Raw genomic sequence first — 24,323 nt, 5'->3', positions numbered from 1 at the left:
AAACTAAATTCTAGCAGAAAATAGTATTAAGGACTTCTAACCAACCCCTAAATTAATTGTTTGAGATCCCTTAATCATATTCGTATAACCCAAACATTGGAGGCCTCGCAGCTATGCAAATTGCTTAAATACCGCCAAGAAATTCCGACTTAGCAGGCCTTACAATAGAATTCACTATGAAATATTGAAATTTTTAAAAGTCTCAGTTTAATTTATATGTTATTTGCTTTTAATTTTATATTGTTATCAATCAAAAACATGCTTAAATTTACGAACCTCAATTAAAATTGTACACCTGGAATGCAATCGAAGGAAAAGAGTTTACCACCGCGACAACGTAAGGAGAAAAGGATCAATCGCGATGCAAATCGAGGCCAATGGTCATCCAAAACTGAATTTATACTCACGCTCATTGGCTATGCCATCGGCATTGGCAATGTCTGGCGTTTTCCCTACCTCTGCTACCGCAGCGGCGGCGGTAAGTACCCCCCCCCCTCTCCCTGGCGCTTCCATTCCACGTACCACAAAATGCGACCTATACTCTGTATCCATTAAAGGACTGGGTATATTGCAATCAGACCAAGAGCAGCATGCGCTATATAAGCTATATATACAATTGTTATACTTAGAAAATGTTTAATTTATATTTTCGATAAATCGATAAGTATTTTCTCCACAAGTCTTAGATAGCTCCGTTTTCAGCATATCTTGGGCATTATGAAAGATGGATATTTAAAAATATTTGATGTGTAAATTCTCGTACAGCTAAAACAATTCGGAAACATTTTCAATACCTCACCCAAATCTCTCAAAAATATAACAAGAAACGAAGCGATACAATAATAACACTTAGAACAAAGATATTTGGTATATAGGCACATGTGAAGATTATTTTTAAATGAATATATAAATATATATAATATGAAAATTTCGTAGCATTCGAACTATAAAAAAATGTTATCCAAGAAATTATTTCAAAATATCCAAAATGTGCAACTGGGCAAAGAAGAAGCTTATGAAGTGCTAGCGGCGATTGCAGTAGTTATGCAGGGTAGCACCCAGTCGGGCATTGCCGACTACTGCACTCTTCTTGTTCCAGTAATTGAAGATGAGTGAGCATTTTAATGAGTTTTTGTGCTCAATTCACTCAACTGGGCTCGTGGCCGGGCTATTCCAAAAATAGCGCATGCCCTGACGTCACACAGCAAGTATATGTGTGTATTTGTGCGTGTGTGTGTGTGTGTGTTGGTGTGCACAGTGAGTGCAGTGTCTATTTAAAGCATCGGCAATTGGCTGTAGCTTTTTTGAGTGAAAGCTGGGTGTGCGCTGCGTGTTGTGGCTTTTGCTGGCGCTTTGTTGGCGGGCAGCGAGTGCCTTCGATAGCTCAGTTGGTAGAGCGATGGACTGTAGAGTTTTCTCGAAGCTTGGTGTTGCGAGCAGTGGCAGGACTCTAGACCAAACAATACCGCGGCCTAGACAGCGCTTGCTCTTGTACCATCAGTTTATTGAATCGCGATATGTTGAAATCCATAGGTCGCTGGTTCAAATCCGGCTCGAAGGATCTAATATTTTTTGCTCATATTTGCTTTTATCCCAAATCCTTTATTATCGACTCTGGTTGCATAATAATTCCTTGGCCTTCACAGCGCTTGCGCTTGCAATGCAAATTTAGAACTTTCAATTGTCCGCTCCGATTGTCGGGTTCGAACCCGGCTTGAAGAAAGTAATATTTATGTGATTTTAAGTTATTTATTTATTAATTTTGGATTTTTCACAATAATATTAATGGTTGCTGGTTCAAACCCGACTCGAACAAATGCATTTTTCACATACATAACTTTTGTTTACTCTAGGTGCATTCTTGGTATTTCTAATTTGTCACAATAATATTCCAATCCAGATAGTTGATTTAAATGTTGCTGGTTCGAACCCGACTCGTACACGTAAATTTTTCACCTAACTTTTCTTCTAGGTGCATTCTTGGTACCGTACATGCTAATGGTTATTCTATGCGGCATTCCGTTGTTCTATATGGAGGTGATGATTGGCCAATTCTCGGGCACTGGCTGCACGGGAATGTTTCGATTGGTGCCCTTACTGAAGGGCACCGGCATTTGCATGGTTATTGTGAATATGTATTGTGTATGCTACTATTCGGTTATCATATCATATCCGGTGCGCATGATGTATTATTGTTTCTGGAAGACTGTGCCATGGATAGACTGCAAGCATCCATGGAACTCACCCAATTGCACCACCGTTGAGAAGGTCAGTGAGTCCATCCCCCCCAAAAGAACTAAATATAAGCTCCTAAATTCTTCACTTTGGTTTTCAATATAGTTGCAATATGTTGAAGGTCGCGCCGCGACATCGGCAGATGAGTTCTTTCAGTAGGTTGAGCTGTGTTCATCGATAAGTTATCGATATATTTATTGAGCAAGCATTTTATCGTTTCAGCCTGGAAGTGTTGCGCATTTCGGATAGCATAGCCCATCTCGGTGGCATGGTGTGGGAGCAGTTTCTCAGCTTATTTATCACATGGGTTATCATTTTTCTGTGTGTGTTGAAGGGCATTAAATCGGTAAGAGTTCGATATGTTATCGATAACATTTAATATACACACACACACATAACATATCTGAGCAGGTGGGGAAGGTATCCTACTTTACGGCCCCGTTTCCGTACGTATTGCTAACCATACTATTTGTTCGTGGAGTTACATTGCCCGGCGCTATAACTGGCATCAAATTTTTATTTTATCCGGAATGGCATCGTCTGCTCGATCTGAAAGTCTGGGCCGATGCGGCCATACAGATGTTTTTCGGTCTCGGTCCCGGCTGGGGCGGCATTGTCAACATGGCCAGTTTTAATAATTTTCGCAACAAAGCCAAATTCGATTCCATTTTGGTTGTTTCGATCAACGTGTTTACAAGCATCTATGCCGGCATTGTGGTCTTCTCCGTATTGGGCTTTCTATCGTGTGAGTAGACGACACCACAGCACACACACACATTTATCGGTAACTCAGCTTGGGCTACTTCCAGTCCGATCGGGCATACCCGTGGCCACAGTCGCCACCTCGGGCGCTGGACTGGCGTTTGTTACCTATCCGGAGGCGATTGCCATGTTGCCCGTGCCACAGCTCTGGGCCTTCATGTTCTTTATCATGCTGTTCATCTTGGGTATTAATAGTGTGGTGGGTATGCCACATTTATATCATATATGCTTAAGTATTTTTTATACCCTTGCAAAAGGAGCTGTGATCATTTTGTCAGGTCGAACTTGGTCAGTATCGGCAAACGAGTTTTTGTTTGAAATAATTTTCTGTTTTTTTTTTTCAAAATATCTTCACCAAACTTAGCAATTAAGAGCTTAACAAGTATCCGCACATATCTGCATGCCCGTATGTCAAATGTATACAAGGGTATTTAATCTTCGGCGTGTCGAATAATCCGTCTTTCAACGGAATAATGTTCCCTGTTACCAATCGGTTAGAGAGAGCGTTCTTCTCTTTCATTTTCATTTCATTTCATATTTTGAAACATTTTCTTTTTACCTTTCCAATTATTTTGTTTATACAGATATCTCTAACTTAACAAAATGCAATATTTTATCAAATGAAAGTAGAAAATAGCTTCAAATACATTTCTTACATAAAAAGCTTTTTTGTTCAATAAATTATTCATTACACGACCAAAATCTGGTCAACATCGGCTATTTATATCATAAAGTTCCGCTTAAAAATCGATTAGATATTGAATTAATTCTTACTTGCAAGGGTATTAAAGTTTCGGGCATGCCGAAGCAAACTCTTCTCTCCTATTTTTCCTGATACTCTTCTTTAGTTTGTTCAACTGGAGTCCATTACCTCATCGATGTTGGATGAGATTGATGCCTTGCGCAACTATAAAGTGTGGGTTAGCTTAATGTTATGCATAATATTCTTCTCGCTTTCGACCGTAATGTGCACCAACGTAAGCATATGTGTGATCGGATAATGCATGGAATCGATTAATACCCTAACTGATATTGCAGGCTGGCATGTATATATTGCAATTGTTCGACTGGTACTCGTCGGCCATATCGATTATCGTTATTTGCCTGGTGGAGATCGTTATGGTGGCGTACATCTATGGCATTGACAATTTCATAACAGATATTGAGTTCATGTTGGGTAAGCGGCCCAGCCTCTTTTGGAAGATATGCTGGAAATATATAACTCCAATCGTACTGATCGTAAGACCATATTTATCGTACAATTCAACTAGTTCTGATCTCCTAATATACCTTTCAATATAGTTTGTCCTGCTAACAAGCGTCATATTTATGAGACAAATTACATACAACGGGATTGAATATCCCAATTGGGCGATTATCCTGGGCTGGTTAAGTTTTCTGTCCTCGGTTATGTGGATACCGCTCTATGTGCTCTACATTATGATCAAAAAGCGGGATACATTGTGCGATAGCATGAGAAAGCGAGTAAGGCCCTACGATTGGACCCCAGCCAATCCAGACGATCGTGCCGAATACGAAGCCTTCAGAAGACAACGGAAACTTCCAGCATTTATGTCCGAAACGGAAGTCGAGCCGGATATGGTGGTTAAAAAATAACCATACCAATTCATAAGCTACTAGGATGGATTTCTGTTCAAATTCAATTGATTATTTTAAAACATTTGACAAAATATATTTTTTTATTATATGTATACACGGTATATCGCACGGCAAACCTTTAACAAATGCAAATGCAAATCAACGTTAGTTCACCTCCTCGGTGACCTCATAGAGCTGATGTGTGATATCAGCATTGCCGACAACCTCCTCATATTGCTGCCGATCCTCCATTTCTGTGGGATACCAATCGTTGGGTCGACAGGCGCGCCTAAACCTATCACAAAATCCGCCCGTATTCTGGCACATTATATACACACCATAGCCCGGTATAAAGAGCATGGGCACCAGCACCAGAATCAGACTTATGTGTAACATAACGGATGAGCTGAACGCATGCTCCATCGATGAAATGAATACCCCAATGAGCTGAAAGCAAAGAAAAATATTTTTAATCTGATCACGAGTGGAATATGAATCATATACTACAAACCAAGGTGTACAAGAGAAAAAGCGGTGCTATAAAGCGCAATATGAAGATCTTCCACGAGGCAAATGGCTGTCCAATCATGAATTCTATATCTCGCTGGAAGCGCTCGCGTCCATAGACCCAAAGCACCGCCAGCAGGAGTAGCAAGTGCATAACGCTATGGGTCATAATGGCATCCAAAGATAACGCCGAGAAGTACATAACTCCATGCTGTTAAAGAGAAGAATAAAAGGGAATATATAAGAGTCGGTATAAAAAGGAGCGGAATGCAGGGGAATGTATTAAAATGGAATGAACTGGAATAGAATGGAATGAAGTGGAGGGAAATGCAATGGAATAAATGAAGTGATATGCAATGAAATAGATTGAAATGAAATGGAAGGGAATAAAATAGGATAGAAGGGATCGAAATAGAATGAAATGGAATGGAATGCAAAGAAATGAAATGAAAGCAATAAAATTGATTGTAATTGAAAGGAATAGATTGGAGTGGAATGGAATGAAATAGCATAAAATGTACTGGAAATGGAATGGAATGGAATGTTATTTAAAAAAAGGTATTGATTGGAATGGAATCCAAAAAAAGGAATAGATTAAAAAAAAAATATAGATTGTAATGAAATAGAATAGATTGAATTGGGAGAGAACGAAATGAAGTGAAGTGCGCAGAAATGGAAAGAATGAAACGGAATGGGAATAAAATATATAAAAAAAAAAAAAAAAATTAAATTATTTTTTTTTAAATTCAAGCGTAGAAAGTATTAAAAAAAAATCGAAATTCATGGTAAATGATAAAAAAAAAATTGGCGAAAATTACTGGATAAAACCAAAAACGTGGGGTTAAATATGGAAAAGGTATAAATATATTATAATATTTATATGTATATATATATATAAAAATATACATATATATTAATATATATGTATATATATAAATATATATATTATACTTACATTCGTGCAAAAGACGAGCGAAGCGAGCGCCAAGAAGCACAACACACCAATTGTAACCTGCTGTTTATAATGTCGCAGCAGCTCGAACTCATCGAACAGGCTGGTGAAAACCGTAAAGAGTTGCGTGATCTGTTTTGGGAAAAGAATGAAAAATGTAAGAAATCAACAGATCAATGAAAGGCACACGATAATCACCAACCATCACAGTTATAGAGGCCATCAGCAACATGGTATAGTAGATGATGGTCCATAAATTGGGCAGTTCCAGGGTGGACAGAGCACTGGCACTCGATAGATACAATACCCAGTTCACCTCCACATACGAACCGAAGCTGTTGGTTCTCATGGCTAAAGGATTTAATAAAGAAAAATAGAAAGAGAAAATTATAATTATGATTAAGCAAAAACCAGGCTCACGAACCGAACCATAAATAAAGGCATAGCGAAAATAATATTATTTTTTTTAGATTAGCAGCTAATAAATAATTATTTAAAATAAATGAAAAATTACTTAAATACTCACTATCAAAATAATGATCCAGCATAAAGGTAACCAAGCCAAAGAGTATATAAACAAGTGTCTGGCCGAAGGCAATTATCCAGCTGTAGGCCATGATGTTCGTCTTGAAATTGTTAAAGCTCGATAATGCCATAATGCTGCCCCAGCCGGAGCCAAAGGCCTGCAGTACGATAATCGTCATGGACAGCCCGCCATTGGCCATTGTGTCCAAGCGCGGCGTCACATAGTGGCTGATGCCGTCCAAGGCGCCGGGTAGAAACAGGAAGCGCACCAGACACACCAGCAAAAGGGCCAAAGTTGACAGGATCAAATAGCGCAACAGTTTGCCAAACTGAAGCATCGAAAGGCCGTAAGTATTATATATATATAAAATATATATAACAACTAAGAAATTACCTTGGCTGTTTCCGAGAACTTCAAGAATATGAATGTAATGATTGCCCAGATGACGCCAGAGAAGCCGACAATTTGCCAGGACAACTCGTAGCTAGCATCTTCTCCCATGTAATAATCACTGCTTAATGTCTCATAGTGCTGCCTACAGGAATACAGTTAGAATAGCGCTAATTAGTGATAATTTCGTAATATTAAGGTGCAACTTACCTGAAATAAAGCACGGAGGGCACGTGCACCACACTCAATTCAGAAAAGACTTCCGATTCATTTTGGCTGCTCAGCAGCGTTTGGACTTGCGGGTCCGTCATATTACAGATCTACAGGATTTAATAAATCTATATTTATTGAGTTATATGAACATATAGAAAATGTATACTTACAGTTGTTACATTTTCCTCCGCCTTAAAGCCTTCGCAGCTCCATGGCAGTGTTGGGCGCAGGGAATGCAGTATGAATATCAGTGGGACAATCGCAAAGATGCCATAGTAGAGCAGACTGGCCAGGCTGAGGGCCAGACTCACATAGCCCATGCCTAGTGGAAGCCAGCTTAGATAACTCCAGATATTTATATGCTACCTACCTTTGAAGAAGGGCGAGACGCGAAAGGCGGAGATGAAGCCACTGCTCGAGAATTGACCCATAAAGGAGTGTATGACCAGAATCGGCACCAGATATATGGCCATATAGATATAGTAGGGCAACATGCCGAATACTAAAATAATCAGGTTGTTTTATATACAATTTATAGAAGTCTAATCTAAGAGATTGCGACTTTTAAGTAAGCTTTATAAAAGTGTCGTCAGCAGTTGTTTAGGAATGTGTAATATTTATTTTAAGACACACTTTATCAATCTTTAATCTGTAACCAATTGTTTCGGTGGAGCTATAAGTCTTGGTATAGGCTTAGGATAAGGCTTAGGCTTGGGATAATTTGTAATTTTGTTCAAGCTCTTACAAAAGCCTCCCAATTTGCGACCTATCAACAATTTTGTCGCGATGGCTTACACATTTTAATAATGCTTAATAAATTATCAAGCATCAAATTTCTTTTGTCTGTCGTTTTTTTCAACCACACAAGGTCGAATAATAAGCGTGCATATGCTATCATTCCATTTAGACAAAATATATATATTATAATCACAATCACAATTGTTTTAATAATTAAATAAGTTTTAAATAGCGCAAACTCTTTGTGAGAAAACGCCCCTCGAATCGAATCATTGTCATAAAATTGGCTGTTTATTGGACTACTCTGCTGGAACCCAATCGGATATATAGATATATTCTGATAAGAGCGAAATGTTGTGCTACAAATGGAAGTAGCTTGTTTTAAGTGCATATAGGTTCCGTCTTTTAAGTCCTAGCAGGTACTGTGGATACCTATTAGTAGAGCTAAATGCACAAAATTTGGACTGACATACATTTTTAGTTTACTTTTGGGAAACCTCCCTCCATTTCCTAAAAAAATAAACTTAAAAAGGTAGAGCCTTGGCCCTTGGCTTATGCACACTTTAGTATGCCATATTAAAGTTGGGCAAATTTCATAAAGATCGGACTACAAATTCCGAAGTTAACCTAGAACCTATTTCTTATACATAGTCTGGGACAAAGGAAAGCCGATGCAAACTGTTCGTAGTTTATATCGTGCGTGTTTTTTCTCTCTTTCACTGTTTGTACATACTATTTATTTCAAGTAATGTCTTCTATATCTCTAACTTAATAGACAACCCTCGCTGTTTGTGCATGAAATGCATTGATCTCATCTGTTGTTGAATAGCAGATTGATTGGCTTATCAGCGGTAGAATTTAAGATGAATTTTTCATTTGATTGAAAATTTACGCCTCGTGCACACACATACTTACAGCCCATATCAAAATAGAACCAATATGAAACAATAAATAAATCCAATTTGAGTGCGAGACCAAAACAGGCGTAAATGAAGTCAGTTGGCTTTTCCCATTTGCCGCGATTCAGGTCAGGTTTGAATGGCCTGCGGCCACTCTCATATGAGGTCTCATATACCATGGCAACAGTACGAGTTCAGAATTCGTAGAATATATAGGGCAATATTGTGCTATATAAATTCAATCACAGCCTCTGCTGCATCACATATCCCGCAAAAATGGTTATTTATAAAGCAAAACAATTAGAAAATATATTATTCAAAATCAAGAAAAACAAAATAAATAAAACGCGATTAACAACGTCGCAATGCAGCTGAAATTTAATTATTGTTTTTTTTTTTTGTTTATATTTTTATTTTCGTTTTCGTTTTTAGCGATGAAAACGCGCGCCCGTTTACTTTAAATTGACGTTCTAATTAGAAGAAGCGATGCCGGCAGACTGAACGAGAGGCCTGCGAGAGCATCTCTGTAGCATCCATGGAATGGATAGACACTTTTTGTTTTTATTTACGATACCCTACAGCTATTGTAAATGGGTATATTGTTTTTGTGCGAATGCATGCAACCGGCAGAAGGTAGTATAGGGTATATATCGATATATCAGCACTACGAGCTGAATACATTAAATATCTATCTATCTATATATCTATCTATCTATCAATGTATCTATCTATCTGCGACGGCTAGAGCTCGTATAGCTAATGTCGATTTAAGTAGATGTTTTTTTTCAGCATATCTCGAGTATTATAAAAGCTAGCTACAACAAACTTTATAAGTAGACCCTAAACACAGAATCTATTCAAGAGGTATCTTTTATAGTGTGTGGCAAAGGCAAGAAGCACAGACTGCATAAATCTTGTTTGTAATATCAACTGAGCGCTGCGTGCAGGGTATCTTTTAGTCAGGCACTCTCGACTAGATCATTTTTACGTATTTTTCATTATCAACGCTGGCCACTGTCTCAATATATATGTTTGTATAAATACAGCAGCAGATTGCCAAGTTCTCAGCTGCTGACATGTAATGCGTACATTGAGAGAAATGAGTTGAACAAAATTTGATATTTGTATTGAAAACACATCGTCGAAACCGCAGCACATGACATTGTAATCATTAGAAATACATACGTTAACATGTACTATATAATTTGTGTATATAATTAACATAAATCGCATTAAAGACTAGCCCTAAACAATGCCATTTTATTAAGACAAACATTGTGGGTAAACAAATATATAGAAGAGAACGAATATATAGCAAAAAGTTTCATAGATATGCTTTTAAAATATAAAAAACTATAGAGTTCTTAGAAGCACAATGAAAGTTAGAAAATTTAATTTTTTTTCTTTTGTGTTTCCCAAAAGTTAAGCATTTATGATTGCAGTGTAAGCAGAGTACGTGTGTACTTGTGCTTCCCTGTAAAGCTGATCATGTGCTTCATTTATTGCTTATCGCACATCGAATTGGCATTTGTTTAAATTACTTAAATGCGTGCCAAACATACATATTTGTAATGCCAAAAAGTATGCAAAAAAGCAAAGAAAATCATTTAAAAATACTTTAGCTTTAGAATGGAAAATATTAAATACTCTAACCGAACCAGTACGAAACCGAAATTTAAATTTGTTATTTACCATGCGCCAAAGCTTAAACAGATTATTTCTATTAGAAAAACCTAAACCAAAAACTAAATTGAACCACTTTTTGTGAAAACCAGGGTTCAACTTGTGTTAATCGATGTGTTAAACGAGGCGACGAACCTAGGTTCGCGTCTTGGCCAATTGGTAGGCTCAAGAAAATGGTCTGATAGCAGGACTCTGGTTCGAACCATTAGCCTGACTACGAAAACATATTTTTGGGCTTACAGGCACTATTTGTGAAGCTTTTTAAAAATATTGAGATCTATTTAATATCAAAGCCTAACATAAAATTTCTTAGAAATTTAATACATATTTTATAAAAGCTCTTGCATTTTTATTTATTTTTTTTTTTTTTTGCAACTACAAATATCACCAGTTTATTGTTCACTATAACTAGATTTGGAAAATGTCAGTACATTTAATTTAAAAAACTTTGCGCTCATTGTTTTTAGATGCGTGTAAATTTAAAATATTTCAGCTGTTCTACACACAATTGAGTTCAGTTCGACCTGAGTTTTAGGTCCTTCGCTTAAGTACAAGTAAATATAATTAAAATGAGTAAGTATTTTTTTTGTAGGCACTATGCAGTTATTAGGCGGTATAGCCATTGTCAATGACAAGCATTTCGGAGGTGCCCATGATTTCCTCATAGAACCGACGATTGTCCGCGTTCACCGGATGCCAATCGTGCGGCGCGAAACATTGTCTCGTTCGTTGGCGCCAATTGCCGTTCGTCTGGGACAATCGGTAGAGCATATAGCCCAGGGCAAGTAAATAGATCAGAGTCTGGCTGATCCACATCAGCGAGTTCCCGGCACCATTTACTGTCAGCATATAGATAGTCTCCCACTGAAAAGACATTAATTAAATGCGATCCAAGAAATATAATATCTATAATTATGACTTACCAGGGAAAGTGCTATAAAAAAGGGCACCACAAAGCGTATGCAAAATATTTTAAAACTTGAGATCGTTTTGCCCAGCATGAATTGCAGATCACATTGGAAGCGCACACGTCCATAGATCCAGGTGGCCATCATTATCAACAAGGCCGAGACGATGATCTGTGTAAACAGCGACATGTAGGACAAGGCGCTAACTTGTTTGAAGCCCCGCTGTAGGTGAGAAAAATTAGATAAACGAGTTGTCTGGAAATGTAAGACGCACCTGGGTGCAAAAATAGATGGATGTGGCCATCAGGCAGAGCACCAGGAGAATTGTAATGGGCTTTTTTTTGGGGCGCAGCTGCTCGAACTCATCGAAAAGCGCGGTTAGCACGGACATCATTTGAATGATCTGGCATGTAGAGATATAGATATTGATACTAATATAGATATTGATATAAATATAGATATTGATATAGATATTGATATAGATATTGATACTAATATAGATATTGATATAAATATAGATATAGATATAGATATAGATATAGATATAGATATAGATATAGACATAGATATAGATATAGATATAGATATAGATATAGATATAGATATAGATATAGATATAGATATAGATATAGATATAGATTTAGATATAGATATAGATATAGATATAGATATAGATATAGATATAGATATAGATATAGATATAGATATAGATATAGATATAGATATAGATATAGATATAGATATAGATATAGATATAGATATAGATATAGATATAGATATAGATATAGATATAGATATAGATATAGATATAGATATAGATATAGATATAGATATAGATATAGATACAGATACAGATACAGATATAGATATAGATATAGATATAGATATAGATATAGATATAGATATAGATATAGATATAGATATAGATATAGATATAGATATAGATATAGATATAGATATAGATATAGATATAGATATAGATATAGATATAGATATAGATATAGATACAGATACAGATACAGATACAGATACAGATACAGATACAGATACAAATACAGATACAAATACAGATACAGATACAGATACAGATACAGGGACTTACCAGCGCACTCAATTCAGCTAGGAATATGACAGCGAAGAAGAGGAAAGACCAAAGTCTGGGCAGTGTTGCAAAGCTGCCAAAGAGATAGGCATAGGCTAGATATAGGAACTGCATCGTATGCTGCTTCTCCACGTGCCACATGGCCACATGCACTGAAACAGATATATTCAAGTGAGAAACTTAAATGCATTTATGCTTAAAAAAGGTGCTTACATTCAAAATGATCGTTGGCCACATGACCGCACACCATGGCCATCACTGTGATGAGAACATGGGTCAGGCACACCCAAATGCTGAGGCGTTCGGCATCGCTGCGAAAGCTATTGTAGCTGCCCAGGGTTATGATGCTGCCCCAGCCGGGACCGAGCACCATGCTCGCCTGCAGTATGGCTGTGCCCAGCGCCGACTGTATGCCCAGCCAGCTGGGAATTGCGGGATGCAAATACTCAAGCAAACCCTGCCAGTTGACCTGCTCGTGTATCACCAGATAGACAAAGACGGCCACAAAGAAGCCAAACATCAGCACACAGGCACAGCGCAGCGCCTTGCCAATCTGTGGATTGAGATTGAAGATTAGTTTTGGGGGAACAAGAGGATTTGAGTTGGCAACCCACCAGCGAGACGTGGCTCAGCAGCAGGGCCAGCACCACACACCAGATGCCCGCAATGGCCAGCAGCATAGGCCAGGATAGCGACCAGTCACTGGACTCTGGTCTAATCGAACCTATCACAGAGCTGCGAATTACAATTATTCTATAATATTCCACAAATATTGTAAATCGTGAGACTTACTGAAAGAATTCCACAGTTGCATGTGGCTTTTGAATCGGCGCCTGTAAATAAACGTACATAAGTATAATTATATATTAATTGGTCAAAGTATTTTTCATAAAATTTACAAAACATCTTACTGGCATTTTCCGAGCTTAGCTGGAGCGAGCTGGATTTGCCGATAAGCGCAAAGCACGTAGACAATTGTTTTTCATGTGCAACTTGGAAAATGTAATCGGATCGGAAAAAGAAAAATATATTACCTACTACAGTTTCCTATGCTTTTAACGCGAACATGAATTTTTTTTTAATCGGTGAAAAAGTAGCTCACTTCTTTTTTAAAAACTATTTTGCTCTTAGAACCTTGCACGCCTATTTTCCACATATATCGGTGAATTAGCCGAAAAATGTGAAACAGTCCACTAAGAAATTTGCACAAGTTTTAAAAATGTGTTTGATTTAACATAGAGAGGATGAAAACAGAAAGAATTGCATGCAACATTTTTTCACCTATTTTCCACGCCAGCAGGTGAAATTGTTAAACTGCGCTTTGATCACAAATTTAATTAGTCAATCATATGGTGTTAGTCAACTGGTCAATCAATCAACCAATCAGCATTCACTTAGTCAGGATCCTTTTACAACACTTACGTCCTCATTATAATGATCGTGTGTGGAACACTCCGGCGTATTCCACGTATTATTGCAGCTCATCCAAGGCATGACCTCACGCAGCGAATTGACCGCATAGATAAATGGCACAGCCGCATTAATGCTATAGTACGTAAGTGTGCCCAGGTTTAGCAACAGAATGGAATAGCCAATACCTGAAATTTGGTTATATAAAGAGTTAATATATAACAACTGTATAAAACACGGCATAGTACATACCCTTAAATAACGGCGACACACGAAACGCCGAGATGGCGCCCGACGTCGAAAACTGTCCCAAAAATGTTTGGATGAGAAATATGGGCAGCGAATAAAAGCAAACTGCCAGCAGATAGGCGCTTAGATAATATTCTGAAAGTTGTTAAAAAAGGGGTATAAAAAGAGAGGAAAGAACATCTATTATCGGTCGGCCAAAATCAAAATACCCTCTACAAGAGTATAATTAGCTGCAGCCCTTTTGTTTGTTAATCATACGCAGTGGTGTACATGGAGAAAAATGGTTTTACAAAAATAACAATAGCTTTTTTCTCTAAATAACAATAATATAACTTGTAATATATATATATATATATATATATATAACATATCCCATATTACTCATACGCCATAAAATGCATTAAAGTTAATCTGAAATATATTTTACTGAGAATCAAATTATTACTTCTGTTTAATAGTAATTCAGCTTTTTACGCACAATATTAACACATTAATCGCATCAAAAAAGCGGGCTTTAATTGATTTATTAGAAAATTAATCTACAAAGCTGCGCATAAGTCGTATTATTTCTCTAATACCAGCAATTATTATTAATGAATTGCTCAAGGTAATATATACAATATAATATATATAATATCAATTAATAATTATATTTTTGTGTTCAAATTTAATTGACGTACTTTATGCAAGGATTGCTTAGCTGTTTATTTAATGATGCTATTTGAACGTTAGAAAAATATATAAATGAGAAAAAAACCGCAAGCTTTAGTTGACCGAAGCTTTAATACCCTTGCACAGGTACATGTATAGGAAATAATAATAGTAAGCTGTAAGAACTTGACAACGCTTTTATCTTCTTAAAATTGCGTATATATTGAATAATAGTTAATTATAAAAATAAAAGTAAATTTCTGTTTGATATATAACAGTCCGTAATATCTTCTTACTACGCTCTCGATTAATAATAATATGCGCAAAATTTATAATTAACTCGCTTCGACTTTTGCAGAGCGTCTGCTGATAACCTTTTCATAAATTTAATTGAATTCCGTTGATAAGCAAATTATGAAAATAATGAAAATAAAGTGTCAGTAAACTGACACCAATACGTCAAGGGCAGCTAAACAACAGACTAGACTAATTAAACTATTATACTAAAAGTGAATAAGTAATGTGAGATGTACTTACTCCAGCCGCCGAACATCAGAGCCCAGACGGAGGCATCCGAGAAGACCATTGTGCTGAAGGCGTAACTCGAGCTGGCAAAATAAAAGTCAGCCGATTTGGACCAGCGACCGCGCAAGTTGTCGGGTCGAAAGGGTCGCTCCATCGTATCATACGAGCTGGTATTGCGTATGGCCAGACTGTGCACTTGCCGGGCACAAAACACGCGTCCGCCCCGATGAGCCGGCGATGCACTGTTCTCACTCCCGTTCCCGTTCCCGTTCCCATTCCCATTCCCATTCCCGATGCCATTCCCGGTCGCATTCTCACAGTCGCCCAGCAGCATGCATTGGTTCAGCTGCTGCTTGGCATCGCCACAGATGCCTTTCATGCTGCTTTCAGGCTAAGTACGAACCTTGGACTGGCAACGTCATTGGCAATTGGCAATTGGCCTGTTTTCTTGCTCTATTTCGGGGTGGAGTGCCACCACTCGAGAACTTCTCAAATGCACTTGATTCTGTTCCGCACTTAGTTTAATGTTGAAGTTTCTTTTGTTTCAAGTTCATTTCGTTTCAACAACGAAAAAAATGCACAAACTACGCTTATTTTTTTTGCGCTCGCAATGCTTATGACCCAGTTTAAAGGCTTTTGGGTCAGCAGAATTTAATATATATTTCGTACTTTGCCCGGGTCGTTTGAGAGCAGCACGCGGCGACCTGTGCTGTTATATTAAACCGTTAAAAGTTGTCGAAATAATTATCTTAATAAGCGTTAAATGCTGCTGCCAGCATATTTAATTGAATTCCCGATTATTGTCTTCCCCCTCCGCGCTTTCACGATTATAGCCCGTAATTTCCAAGCACTGAGAACACCCAAACGATTGCGATGCTCGAAGGCAAATGATGCGATTTGTGATTGCCGTTCCTCCTGCTGCCGCCACTAAGTAAAGCTAAATAATTCGAATGAAAAAAAAAATGGATTTAATTAAATATAAGCATGTGTGGATGTGTAAGTGTGCGTACACAATGGGCACAGTGTGTCAAACTCGATTGGAGCACAGCAAATACGCATAAGCTGTGAAATGCGAACAGTGAAGATTTTGCAAGTTCGATTTTGTTATAGTTTACAAATGCTATCAAGTGAAACTTGTTTTTTAATTTAAATTTCACTACATCATCTCACAATTATAAAGCATAATTGAAGATGGAAAAAATTCAAACTAATTACAATTAACCCATTGCGTTAATTTTTTTAAATTTTATTTTATAATTATTAATAAACAAAATTAATTATGAAATTAAACTGTAAACTAGTTAAAAGTTTATTTTAAAAAGTACTGAATGTTTTATATGTATTTGAATGCATAAATTTTACAAAATTATACCACTGTGCAATGACATTGCTAGACCTTTTGTTGTTGCATTCGCATTCAGTGTTTCCCCATCAATGTATGTATGTTTGTATCTATGTATGAGTAATAGTGACAAAAACTCAACTACGCAGCTTTGATGCACACGTACACACATCCATATATATATATAAATATATATGTGTGCACAATAAGCGTACTCGACTACGTACTACAGCAGCAACTATCTTAATCATACTACATTGTTGTATCAACAAAGAAAAAACATCAATTGAATAAAGAACGGTAAAAAAAAATTCAAATCAATTTAAAAACAAAGCAAATAGCGCGTATTTCAATAATCTGATGGCAAACACGGGGGCAATGGACGACAGCGGGCAGAACGCCAGCTGATGGCTGATTTATTCAACTGCACTATCTCGCACAAATACACTCCCTCTCTCGCTCTCGCGCTACACTTGACATTCGCTGCTCACAAGAAATTCGCCATGCGAGAGTATGAAATGGGTAACGACAAGTCAGCTGCAAAGTTTTTTCAACAAGTTAAATTTGTAACAACAAATAGCAGGCAAATGAGCCAGCAAAAAGTGTAAGTGTGGGCGAGAGTGGGAGAGCGGTGAATGAGCAGGCAATGTGTAATGTGGACGAGAGAGAGAGAGCAAGTAAATATGATTGTATTTGTTTGTTTTTGTTTTGGTGGTTGTTTTTGGGAGCGCAAGAAAATCAGCTGTTTTTTGTTTTGAATAGCATTGTGTTATTTGAATGCTTCCACTCAAATTCATATGTGTGCATGTGTGAGTGGCGGGGCCACACATACAATGACGTCAATTAGCTGGGATTTTATTGAATTATGAATTTATTGAACAAACTGCAATTTGTATTTGCGCAAACACACAGCGTAAACGTGATCAAATTGGCCAAATTTAATGGCCAATTTTTTTTTGTTTATAAACAAGAATGAATTATTTGGCAAATGCGCAGACAACAAAGAAATTCTGGTCAAGAATGTGCGCAAATATGTGCTCAAGTGGATATATAAGTATATAATGTTTATATATAAGTATATATGCATAAAGAACAGCCAAGTAGCAGCAGCAACAACGAAAGCTGGCGTCACGCGTTGTCTGCCAAGTCTCGGAATACAAGGATTATCATAATATTGTCGTTCCGGCTATCATTATCAACGCCCAGTGCAATCGCCTCTAATCAGGTCTCACACTTTCGCACACACGCCGCCAATACAACAACAACAACAATAATTACAACGACAACAACAACAACACACTTCACTTCAATTGCATGCACTGTCCGCCGCCTCCGTTCATTTCCATCTGACGTGAATCTGCCAAATCGATTGACGGTTACCCAAATGCCGTTTCCCGACTTTCGTTTGCGACAAGCGTTGCCAGCGCGTCTTTGCCGACGACTAACGGCTGGCCGAATTGCCAGCACCCGAGCCAGAGCGCGTTTTGGCCCCAACAGCCAGCCAGAGAGTCGCCGTCCAACGAATCCAACGAATCCAAATACCGAATCCAACTCGAAGTCATTTCACCCAGCCACGAACACTGGTTGCTCTTATCTCTATCGATGTCGTTTTTGTTTTTCTTCTTGTTCTTCTCCTTTTTTTTTGCCATTTATGCACTTTTTTCTCTTTCCCACAGAGACTGTTTTTTATTGGGGAATGCGCAGCGGACGAGAGCTGAAAGCTTGGCGGCAATACCCTAGCCTGCATAGTCGAAATTGACTTTAGAAAATTAAGTTGTTATTAGAAAAAATTAACACATTTAAGTGTCAGTCGAATATATGATCAGGGTGTTCCGAAAAACAGACAGACGGAATCGCAAAGGCTTTTTATTTCAATTTAGCAAGCTTGTATATGTAAGATATAAAATAATAAATGTGTTATAAATTGGCTTAATAGGTTTCAAATTTGTTTTAAAACTAAATGAAGTTGCAATTTTTTGGAAGGATGTTCTGAAAAACGGAAGCAATTGAATGAATTTGCATTCTCAAATGAGGAATAGAACAGATGCCTTGGTCTTAATTGTAAGATTAAATATGCCTATAAATTTTAAATAATTTGTATGAAAAATGTAAAAATAACCAGGTATAGGCATTACGATAAGAGTATAATTAAATTCCAAGGTATATAAGTGCAACAGGTGGTTCTAAAACAAGTAAACGTAAAGTAAAAGTACGAAATTAAGTTGATTCAGTTTTTCAAGCTTAAAACTGAATAGCAGAACAGATTATTCTTTGCTTATTAGTTTTATTATAAAATATGTTTTGGTCAACAATTAACGAAAGCTCAAAACAACTTCATCAAAAAAATATATATCAGGTTGTTCTGAAAATCAGCAACAAATTAGTTTGCATGCTATAAAATAAATATTTAAAATAAATAAATAAATATTTTAAAATATATATGAATATATACATATCAAAATATATTTAAAATATATAAATAAATACTTTTAAATATATATAATACATATAAGTATATATTTTTAAATATATTTTATTACAGCAAAAAATAAATATATTTAAAATATATAAATATAAATTAAGTATACGCCGCGACAAACCGTAAGTCAACATGCAAGTGAAAAAATCGTAAGTATTAAGTCTTTGAAACTTTTTTCAATAACTAAAATCAGTTCTTATTACTAACAACAACTAACTAACAACAACTAACTAACTTATTACTAATCAGTTCTTATTACTTAGTAACAGCAGCAAAGGGTACAAAATAATTCGTTTCCTGCAAATAACTTTGCTAGTGAAAAGCCCGTTGGAAATTTTCTAACCATTTTCAGGCATTCCACCGAATATGGTGAGATGCAGTTTGCGGCTGCTGCTGCTTCGGCTGCTGCTGCTGTTGACGATCGCATTTGCCACACTCATTGATTGTTGTGCCAACAACACGATTGACTCTTCGCCGGGGGCGAGCACAATAAATCAATGCAGTGCGGCGCATTTTTCAATCGGCCCCCTCCGAGCACAATCATTCAGCGGCCAAATGCGGCAACAACAGCTAAACAAACGCGAAACTTTGTACAGCCGGAGAGCTCTACACACACAGATACACACACACTTCCATATATGCGATTCAAGCTGCGGATCTACTTTCAAGCAAATCACGCGTCAGTCACAAGAGCTTCGAGTGTTCACAGCCAAACAGTTCAAATTTAATGTGGTTACACGTTCTAGGGCGGGGTTACGGGGCAATCAAGTGGGAGCTGCTGCAGCAGCAACTGCAATTACAGTCCGCGCTGTAAGTATGCGACAAGCAGCCTGTATAGAAAACTATGCGCAAGCGCATGAACTTGGCACTTAACTTGGCTTTAATTGCAGGTTTGCAGAAATACAGAAATTTATGAAAAATTTTAGTTTATTGGGCTTAAGAACTCACTTTGCCTCCACAATCTGCTCTTATCAAATTCCTCTGCTTTTTGCTGCTTTTCAAATATTAAGTCAATATATAATCAAAATTCATTTAAGAACTTCTTACTGATGGATGCAAGAACTTGGCACTTGGCTTTAATTGCATTTTAATTGTTGCATATATATCTGGTATATATCTTTATCTATTTATCATTTATGTAATATGGAATAAGTGACTTTATCAACTCGGCTATTGAAGCGGATCTGGAATATATATACTTTATGCGTTCGGAGGTGTCTCCTTCTATAAGTTACACATTTCATGATAAAATTAAAATGACCCCTGCAAGGATATGAAAAAGAACTTCCTTCACTTTCCTCTCTACTTAATCTCCATCTATTTACTGCTTTTATTTATATTTTTTGCAAAGTAGTGCACTGTCAATATTTGAAACGATTTATTCTCCCAACTCTTTTTGTTTGTCAAACTTTCTGCTGTCAAAACATAATTTTGCGTATTTTTTGCTATATCTAATAAGAATGCTTGCTTGAAAATAAATAAACAATTTTAATTAAATGTTGGCTCTATTTACATTAATTGTGTCAATAAAGAAAGACTTGAATTTCAGAAACATTTTGGCTAGAAGGTACACTGAAAACAATTCAAGTACACTCTGATGTTTGCCAATTGAAGCTTGGCAGCGAAAAAAATAGAAATAAATAAATATATAATAATAAAAATGAATAGAATAAGAAATTCGGGTAGTAAAAACAATGAGCAAAGAGCCAAACATCGTCAAAATTGACACATGAATTTCGATGAAAAATTAAGTGACCAGATTTGAATGCCAAATTATTTTAGGGACCAAACCATGGAAAGGTAACTACAGTGAAAATTTCAGCTTCCTAGCTCCTACGGTTTGGGCTGTGCGTCATTCATCAATCAGTCAGTCAATAAGTCAGCCAGTCAGTCAGTGAGGACAAACAGCTTTATATATAAATAGATATATATGTAAAGATATCTCATTTGTTCTTATGACTCTGATGATTTCTCAATTTACAGCTAAATGAGACTTGTTTTGCATTACAAAGTCCGTTAATTGCGATATAACAGCTTATGCGCGTAATTAAAGTCAAGACCTTTATCTTAGCAGCTGACTAACTAACTAAATCGAATGACTATACGCGTTGCTAGACTAGAAATTCTAATCAAACCTTGAGCCACTTTATGGGTAGTACTACTCAGTGAATCATTTTGAGAAACTCTAGAACTGTTGTTTTGTATAGACCTAAAACACATTTGTAGGTTGTTTTAATTAGTGAGTCTGATTAAAGAAATGTCTAGAAATTGTAGAGATTTAAATAAGTTTTCAATTGTTATTAAAAGTTAAAACAGTAAGGAATCTATGTAAGTCTAAAGGAGCTAGAAAGTTTAATGTTAAAAAACAAGTCAAAAATGTTAATCAATAAATGTAATCAATGTATGTTAATACAAAAATGTTAAGAAAACTTCTAATATTTTAACTTTTTTTGGTTAGTTTTTAATGAACTATTACACAAAACTTTTTGAAAATGTATGGTCGCATTAACTTTAATTGAATCCATAAACTAAATCCATTCCAGAGACTTTGAAAAGTTAAAAGTTTATCAAAAGGAATTATTTTAGCTTAATCAATGAAGGACTAGAAACACCAGATATCTTTGAACATTAACACAAAATAGTTGCAAGAAAAATTCATTGATTTGAACTTTTTTAAATAGATTTATTATCTAGAAAGAAAGTCGCTTACACAGTTGGTTTTTTTTTCATTTTGTTACGAAAATGGCTTTTGAATAAATAGAGCGAGCGAGATTGTTGCGAGTGCGTTCGAAAGGAGAATTTAGATGGCTGGTGCGAGTACCCTGTTTATGAGTATACAAATATTTACAACATTATTCATTAACATATTCATTTGCAATTGACAAAAAATCCGTAATTAGATGGTGCCGGGAGCGGGAGCAGCATTGATCGAAGCCACGGACTGAATGTGGCCGGACAGCGGAGCGGTGTGGACGGCGCCACGGGTCTGTGCGGTATAGACGCCCTCGTGGGCAACGGGTGCGACAACCACAGCGGGCGCATGCGAAGCCACCACGGCGGCTCCGTGACCAGCGATCAGAGCAGGTCCATGGGCTGAAGGCGGCCAGGAGCCAACGGAGACGGCGGCGGGCCAGTGAGCAGCAGGTACGCCCCAATGAGCAGCCAGCACGGGATTGGCAACGGCCGTATAGGACAGGCCATGGCCAGCCAGCTGAGAGATCAACGGAATGACCGACGACTGCACGCCCATGGCGAGGGCCAGGGTGAAGACAACGGCGATGGCGAACTGCGGGCGAAATAGAAATCAGAATCCGGGCAAGATCTGAAATCCCTGCGGATACTCACTTTCATTTTGCTAATTGTGTGTTGCTTTGTTGCGCTCTTAATGAACTCTTGTTCTGAACTGATCTCTTGGCTGTACTGTGGCCAGTTTTATAGCAGAAAAAATGCAGCTAACGTCCGTCAACAATGGTCAGCAAAAGTTCAGCCAAGTGAGAGTTCGACTTCAGTTAGATATATTATATTATATATCCATATCTTTTGCATACATGTGATTACAGCTAATGACATGCCACATGCAGGCGTTCACATGAGCAGCAACACGGCTCACACACACACACACACACACACACACACACACTTCACACTTCACACTTCACAGTCAACACTCAGTCGATCGATCAAGCCCAATAGATCTTGGCCATGTTCAGAAATGCATTTGGCGCTGTGCGGTGCCCAACCCAACTTTTCAGCTGCAGTTCCGGTTAAACTATTTTCACTGCCTCGACGCTTGCTCTGATTTAATTTTATTTCTTTTTTATAATTACTTAATTGTTGTTGTATTTCATTAGCATATAATGTGACTAGCTGGCAATCCAATTATGGTTCGTTTCCATATCCTGATTTGGCTATGGCCCAGCACACCTTATTGATTTGCAATCCAAAACTCTATAATTGGTTCACAGATAATATCTATTCATTTGAATAAATCAATTTTAAACAAATTTCATATAATTAACTAACTCTTTATAAGTTTAAACGGGCTGCGCAAATTCTATATTAACAGAAAATAAAATAAAAATAATTAAAAATTTGGTAAATTCAGATTCTAGATGCAGCATCAGAGAAAAAGTCCCAACATCGACAAAATTCCTTCAAGCTCGGTTTATTTCTTACAAAATGAGACGAATTTTAGATCTAGGAACTGAGAACTTTACAATTTTATGTTGTTTCATTTTTTAGAAATAATTTCGTGAAAGTTTTTTGACTGCAAGCAACTCCAACATAGAAATCCTGCATAGGTATCAGTCTATTTCTCCTTGGTATAAAGACCTAAGCATTGCCCTTTGTCTGAAGTGAATTAAGTAAGTAAGTAGATGTTCTGTCAGCTATATATAAATAGGTTACACAATCACAAAAATAACTTGGCTCTGGGTCTCTTAGACAACAGTATGGACACACGACGCTTCAAAAGATTCCATGTGCTGGATCTTTCATATATCGTCATAAATTAGGTTAAATAAACAAACTATAATGTAATTTAATATAATAATAATATATAACAATATAATATATATAATATATATTGTTTGAACTCATTGGAGCTCAGACAATCCTGTCACAAGACAGATAACAAATAAAATACAAGTTAAAAAATGAAAATTTAATTTTTTAAATGATTTCGACGGAAATTGAACCACATCAAAATGTGAGGCTGAAGTCTTGATAGAGTTTTTTCTTCATGCTTCCCTTGTTAGCTTCATCCACCGACTACGATTTACCTAGGGAATATTAAACATGACATTATGAAAATCTCGATGAGTTAGGCTAACATCTTATGTTTAAATGCGATCACATGGAGAATTTCCATTATGCTATGATCGTAGAGAGTTGCACAGAACATTTAACGTATTTGACAACTTCCTTCAATTCCTTTCAGCTCGGTTTAGTTCTTAAAATATTATAGAATTTAAGATCTAGTAACTTCTTGGGAACCTTACATGTTTAGGTTTTTTGGCATTTTGAAAATGATTTCGTGAAAGTTTGTTAATATTTTTAAAATGAATTCGGCGGAAAATGTACCACATTAAATAAAAGCTGAAGTCTTGATAGATTATTTTCTGCGAATTTTTTTAGCTTCCTCCACCGACTAC

At 36.9% G+C, this 24,323-nt stretch overlaps 4 protein-coding genes, 2 long non-coding RNA genes and 1 other non-coding gene across 9 annotated transcripts; 4 read left to right on the top strand and 3 right to left on the bottom strand.

Annotated features, from left to right (window-relative positions):
• Positions 1 to 191: 191 nt before the first annotated feature.
• Positions 192 to 5,635, top strand: Ntl (Neurotransmitter transporter-like). Its single transcript, XM_064683448.1, is given in 8 exon segments — positions 192 to 478; positions 1,973 to 2,390; positions 2,458 to 2,581; positions 2,647 to 2,980; positions 3,045 to 3,196; positions 3,846 to 3,974; positions 4,036 to 4,236; positions 4,300 to 5,635. Coding segments are annotated over 8 exon segments (1,851 nt in total). The 5' UTR covers positions 192 to 300; the 3' UTR covers positions 4,615 to 5,635.
• On the top strand, positions 1,374 to 1,561 carry TRNAY-GUA (transfer RNA tyrosine (anticodon GUA)). The gene is made up of 2 exons: positions 1,374 to 1,410; positions 1,526 to 1,561. It is a non-coding gene; the product is annotated as a tRNA-Tyr (tRNA).
• LOC135429189 (sodium- and chloride-dependent glycine transporter 1-like) lies at positions 4,666 to 9,158 on the bottom strand. Of its 2 annotated transcripts, none has more exons than XM_064683446.1 (10): positions 8,838 to 9,158; positions 7,555 to 7,686; positions 7,355 to 7,506; positions 7,182 to 7,291; positions 6,975 to 7,116; positions 6,555 to 6,909; positions 6,258 to 6,439; positions 6,059 to 6,187; positions 5,108 to 5,314; positions 4,666 to 5,043 (listed from the first exon to the last, which is right to left on the bottom strand). In XM_064683446.1, the coding sequence occupies exons 1-10, from the start codon at positions 8,998 to 9,000 to the stop codon at positions 4,762 to 4,764; spliced, it is 1,854 nt and encodes a 617-aa protein (XP_064539516.1). In that variant the 5' UTR covers positions 9,001 to 9,158; the 3' UTR covers positions 4,666 to 4,761. The 2 variants fall into 2 exon arrangements, with proteins under 2 accessions (XP_064539516.1, XP_064539515.1); XM_064683445.1 differs by having other exon boundaries at positions 6,258 to 6,406; positions 6,582 to 6,909; positions 8,838 to 9,152.
• LOC135429192 (uncharacterized) lies at positions 5,841 to 6,405 on the top strand. Its single transcript, XR_010436383.1, has 3 exons — positions 5,841 to 5,959; positions 6,072 to 6,212; positions 6,266 to 6,405. It is a non-coding gene; the product is annotated as an uncharacterized LOC135429192 (long non-coding RNA).
• LOC135429193 (uncharacterized) lies at positions 6,765 to 7,228 on the top strand. Its single transcript, XR_010436384.1, has 2 exons — positions 6,765 to 6,927; positions 7,000 to 7,228. It is a non-coding gene; the product is annotated as an uncharacterized LOC135429193 (long non-coding RNA).
• Positions 9,159 to 10,828: 1,670 nt separating the features above from the next.
• LOC135429270 (sodium- and chloride-dependent glycine transporter 1) lies at positions 10,829 to 18,212 on the bottom strand. Of its 2 annotated transcripts, none has more exons than XM_064683535.1 (11): positions 18,072 to 18,212; positions 15,362 to 16,286; positions 14,177 to 14,308; positions 13,937 to 14,112; positions 13,307 to 13,347; positions 13,129 to 13,249; positions 12,728 to 13,067; positions 12,515 to 12,666; positions 11,687 to 11,815; positions 11,428 to 11,634; positions 10,829 to 11,368 (listed from the first exon to the last, which is right to left on the bottom strand). In XM_064683535.1, exons 2-11 carry the CDS (start codon positions 15,726 to 15,728, stop codon positions 11,111 to 11,113), a joined length of 1,923 nt encoding a protein of 640 aa, XP_064539605.1. In that variant the 5' UTR covers positions 15,729 to 16,286; positions 18,072 to 18,212; the 3' UTR covers positions 10,829 to 11,110. The 2 variants fall into 2 exon arrangements, with proteins under 2 accessions (XP_064539605.1, XP_064539604.1); XM_064683534.1 differs by having other exon boundaries at positions 17,992 to 18,141.
• Positions 18,213 to 22,050: 3,838 nt separating this feature from the next.
• Positions 22,051 to 22,661, bottom strand: LOC135429265 (adult cuticle protein 1-like). Its single transcript, XM_064683530.1, has 2 exons — positions 22,516 to 22,661; positions 22,051 to 22,456 (listed from the first exon to the last, which is right to left on the bottom strand). Exons 1-2 carry the CDS (start codon positions 22,519 to 22,521, stop codon positions 22,067 to 22,069), a joined length of 396 nt encoding a protein of 131 aa, XP_064539600.1. The 5' UTR covers positions 22,522 to 22,661; the 3' UTR covers positions 22,051 to 22,066.
• Positions 22,662 to 24,323: the final 1,662 nt, after the last annotated feature.

Source organism: Drosophila montana, unplaced genomic scaffold (genome assembly GCF_035044405.1).
Source record: "Drosophila montana isolate Dmon_TW-CO22-7 unplaced genomic scaffold, ASM3504440v1 contig_2626_1, whole genome shotgun sequence".
In the NCBI taxonomy this organism is placed as follows: domain Eukaryota; kingdom Metazoa; phylum Arthropoda; class Insecta; order Diptera; family Drosophilidae; genus Drosophila; species Drosophila montana.
Note: the sequence above shows the minus strand (reverse complement) of the source record. Positions and strands in the feature narration are given on the sequence as shown.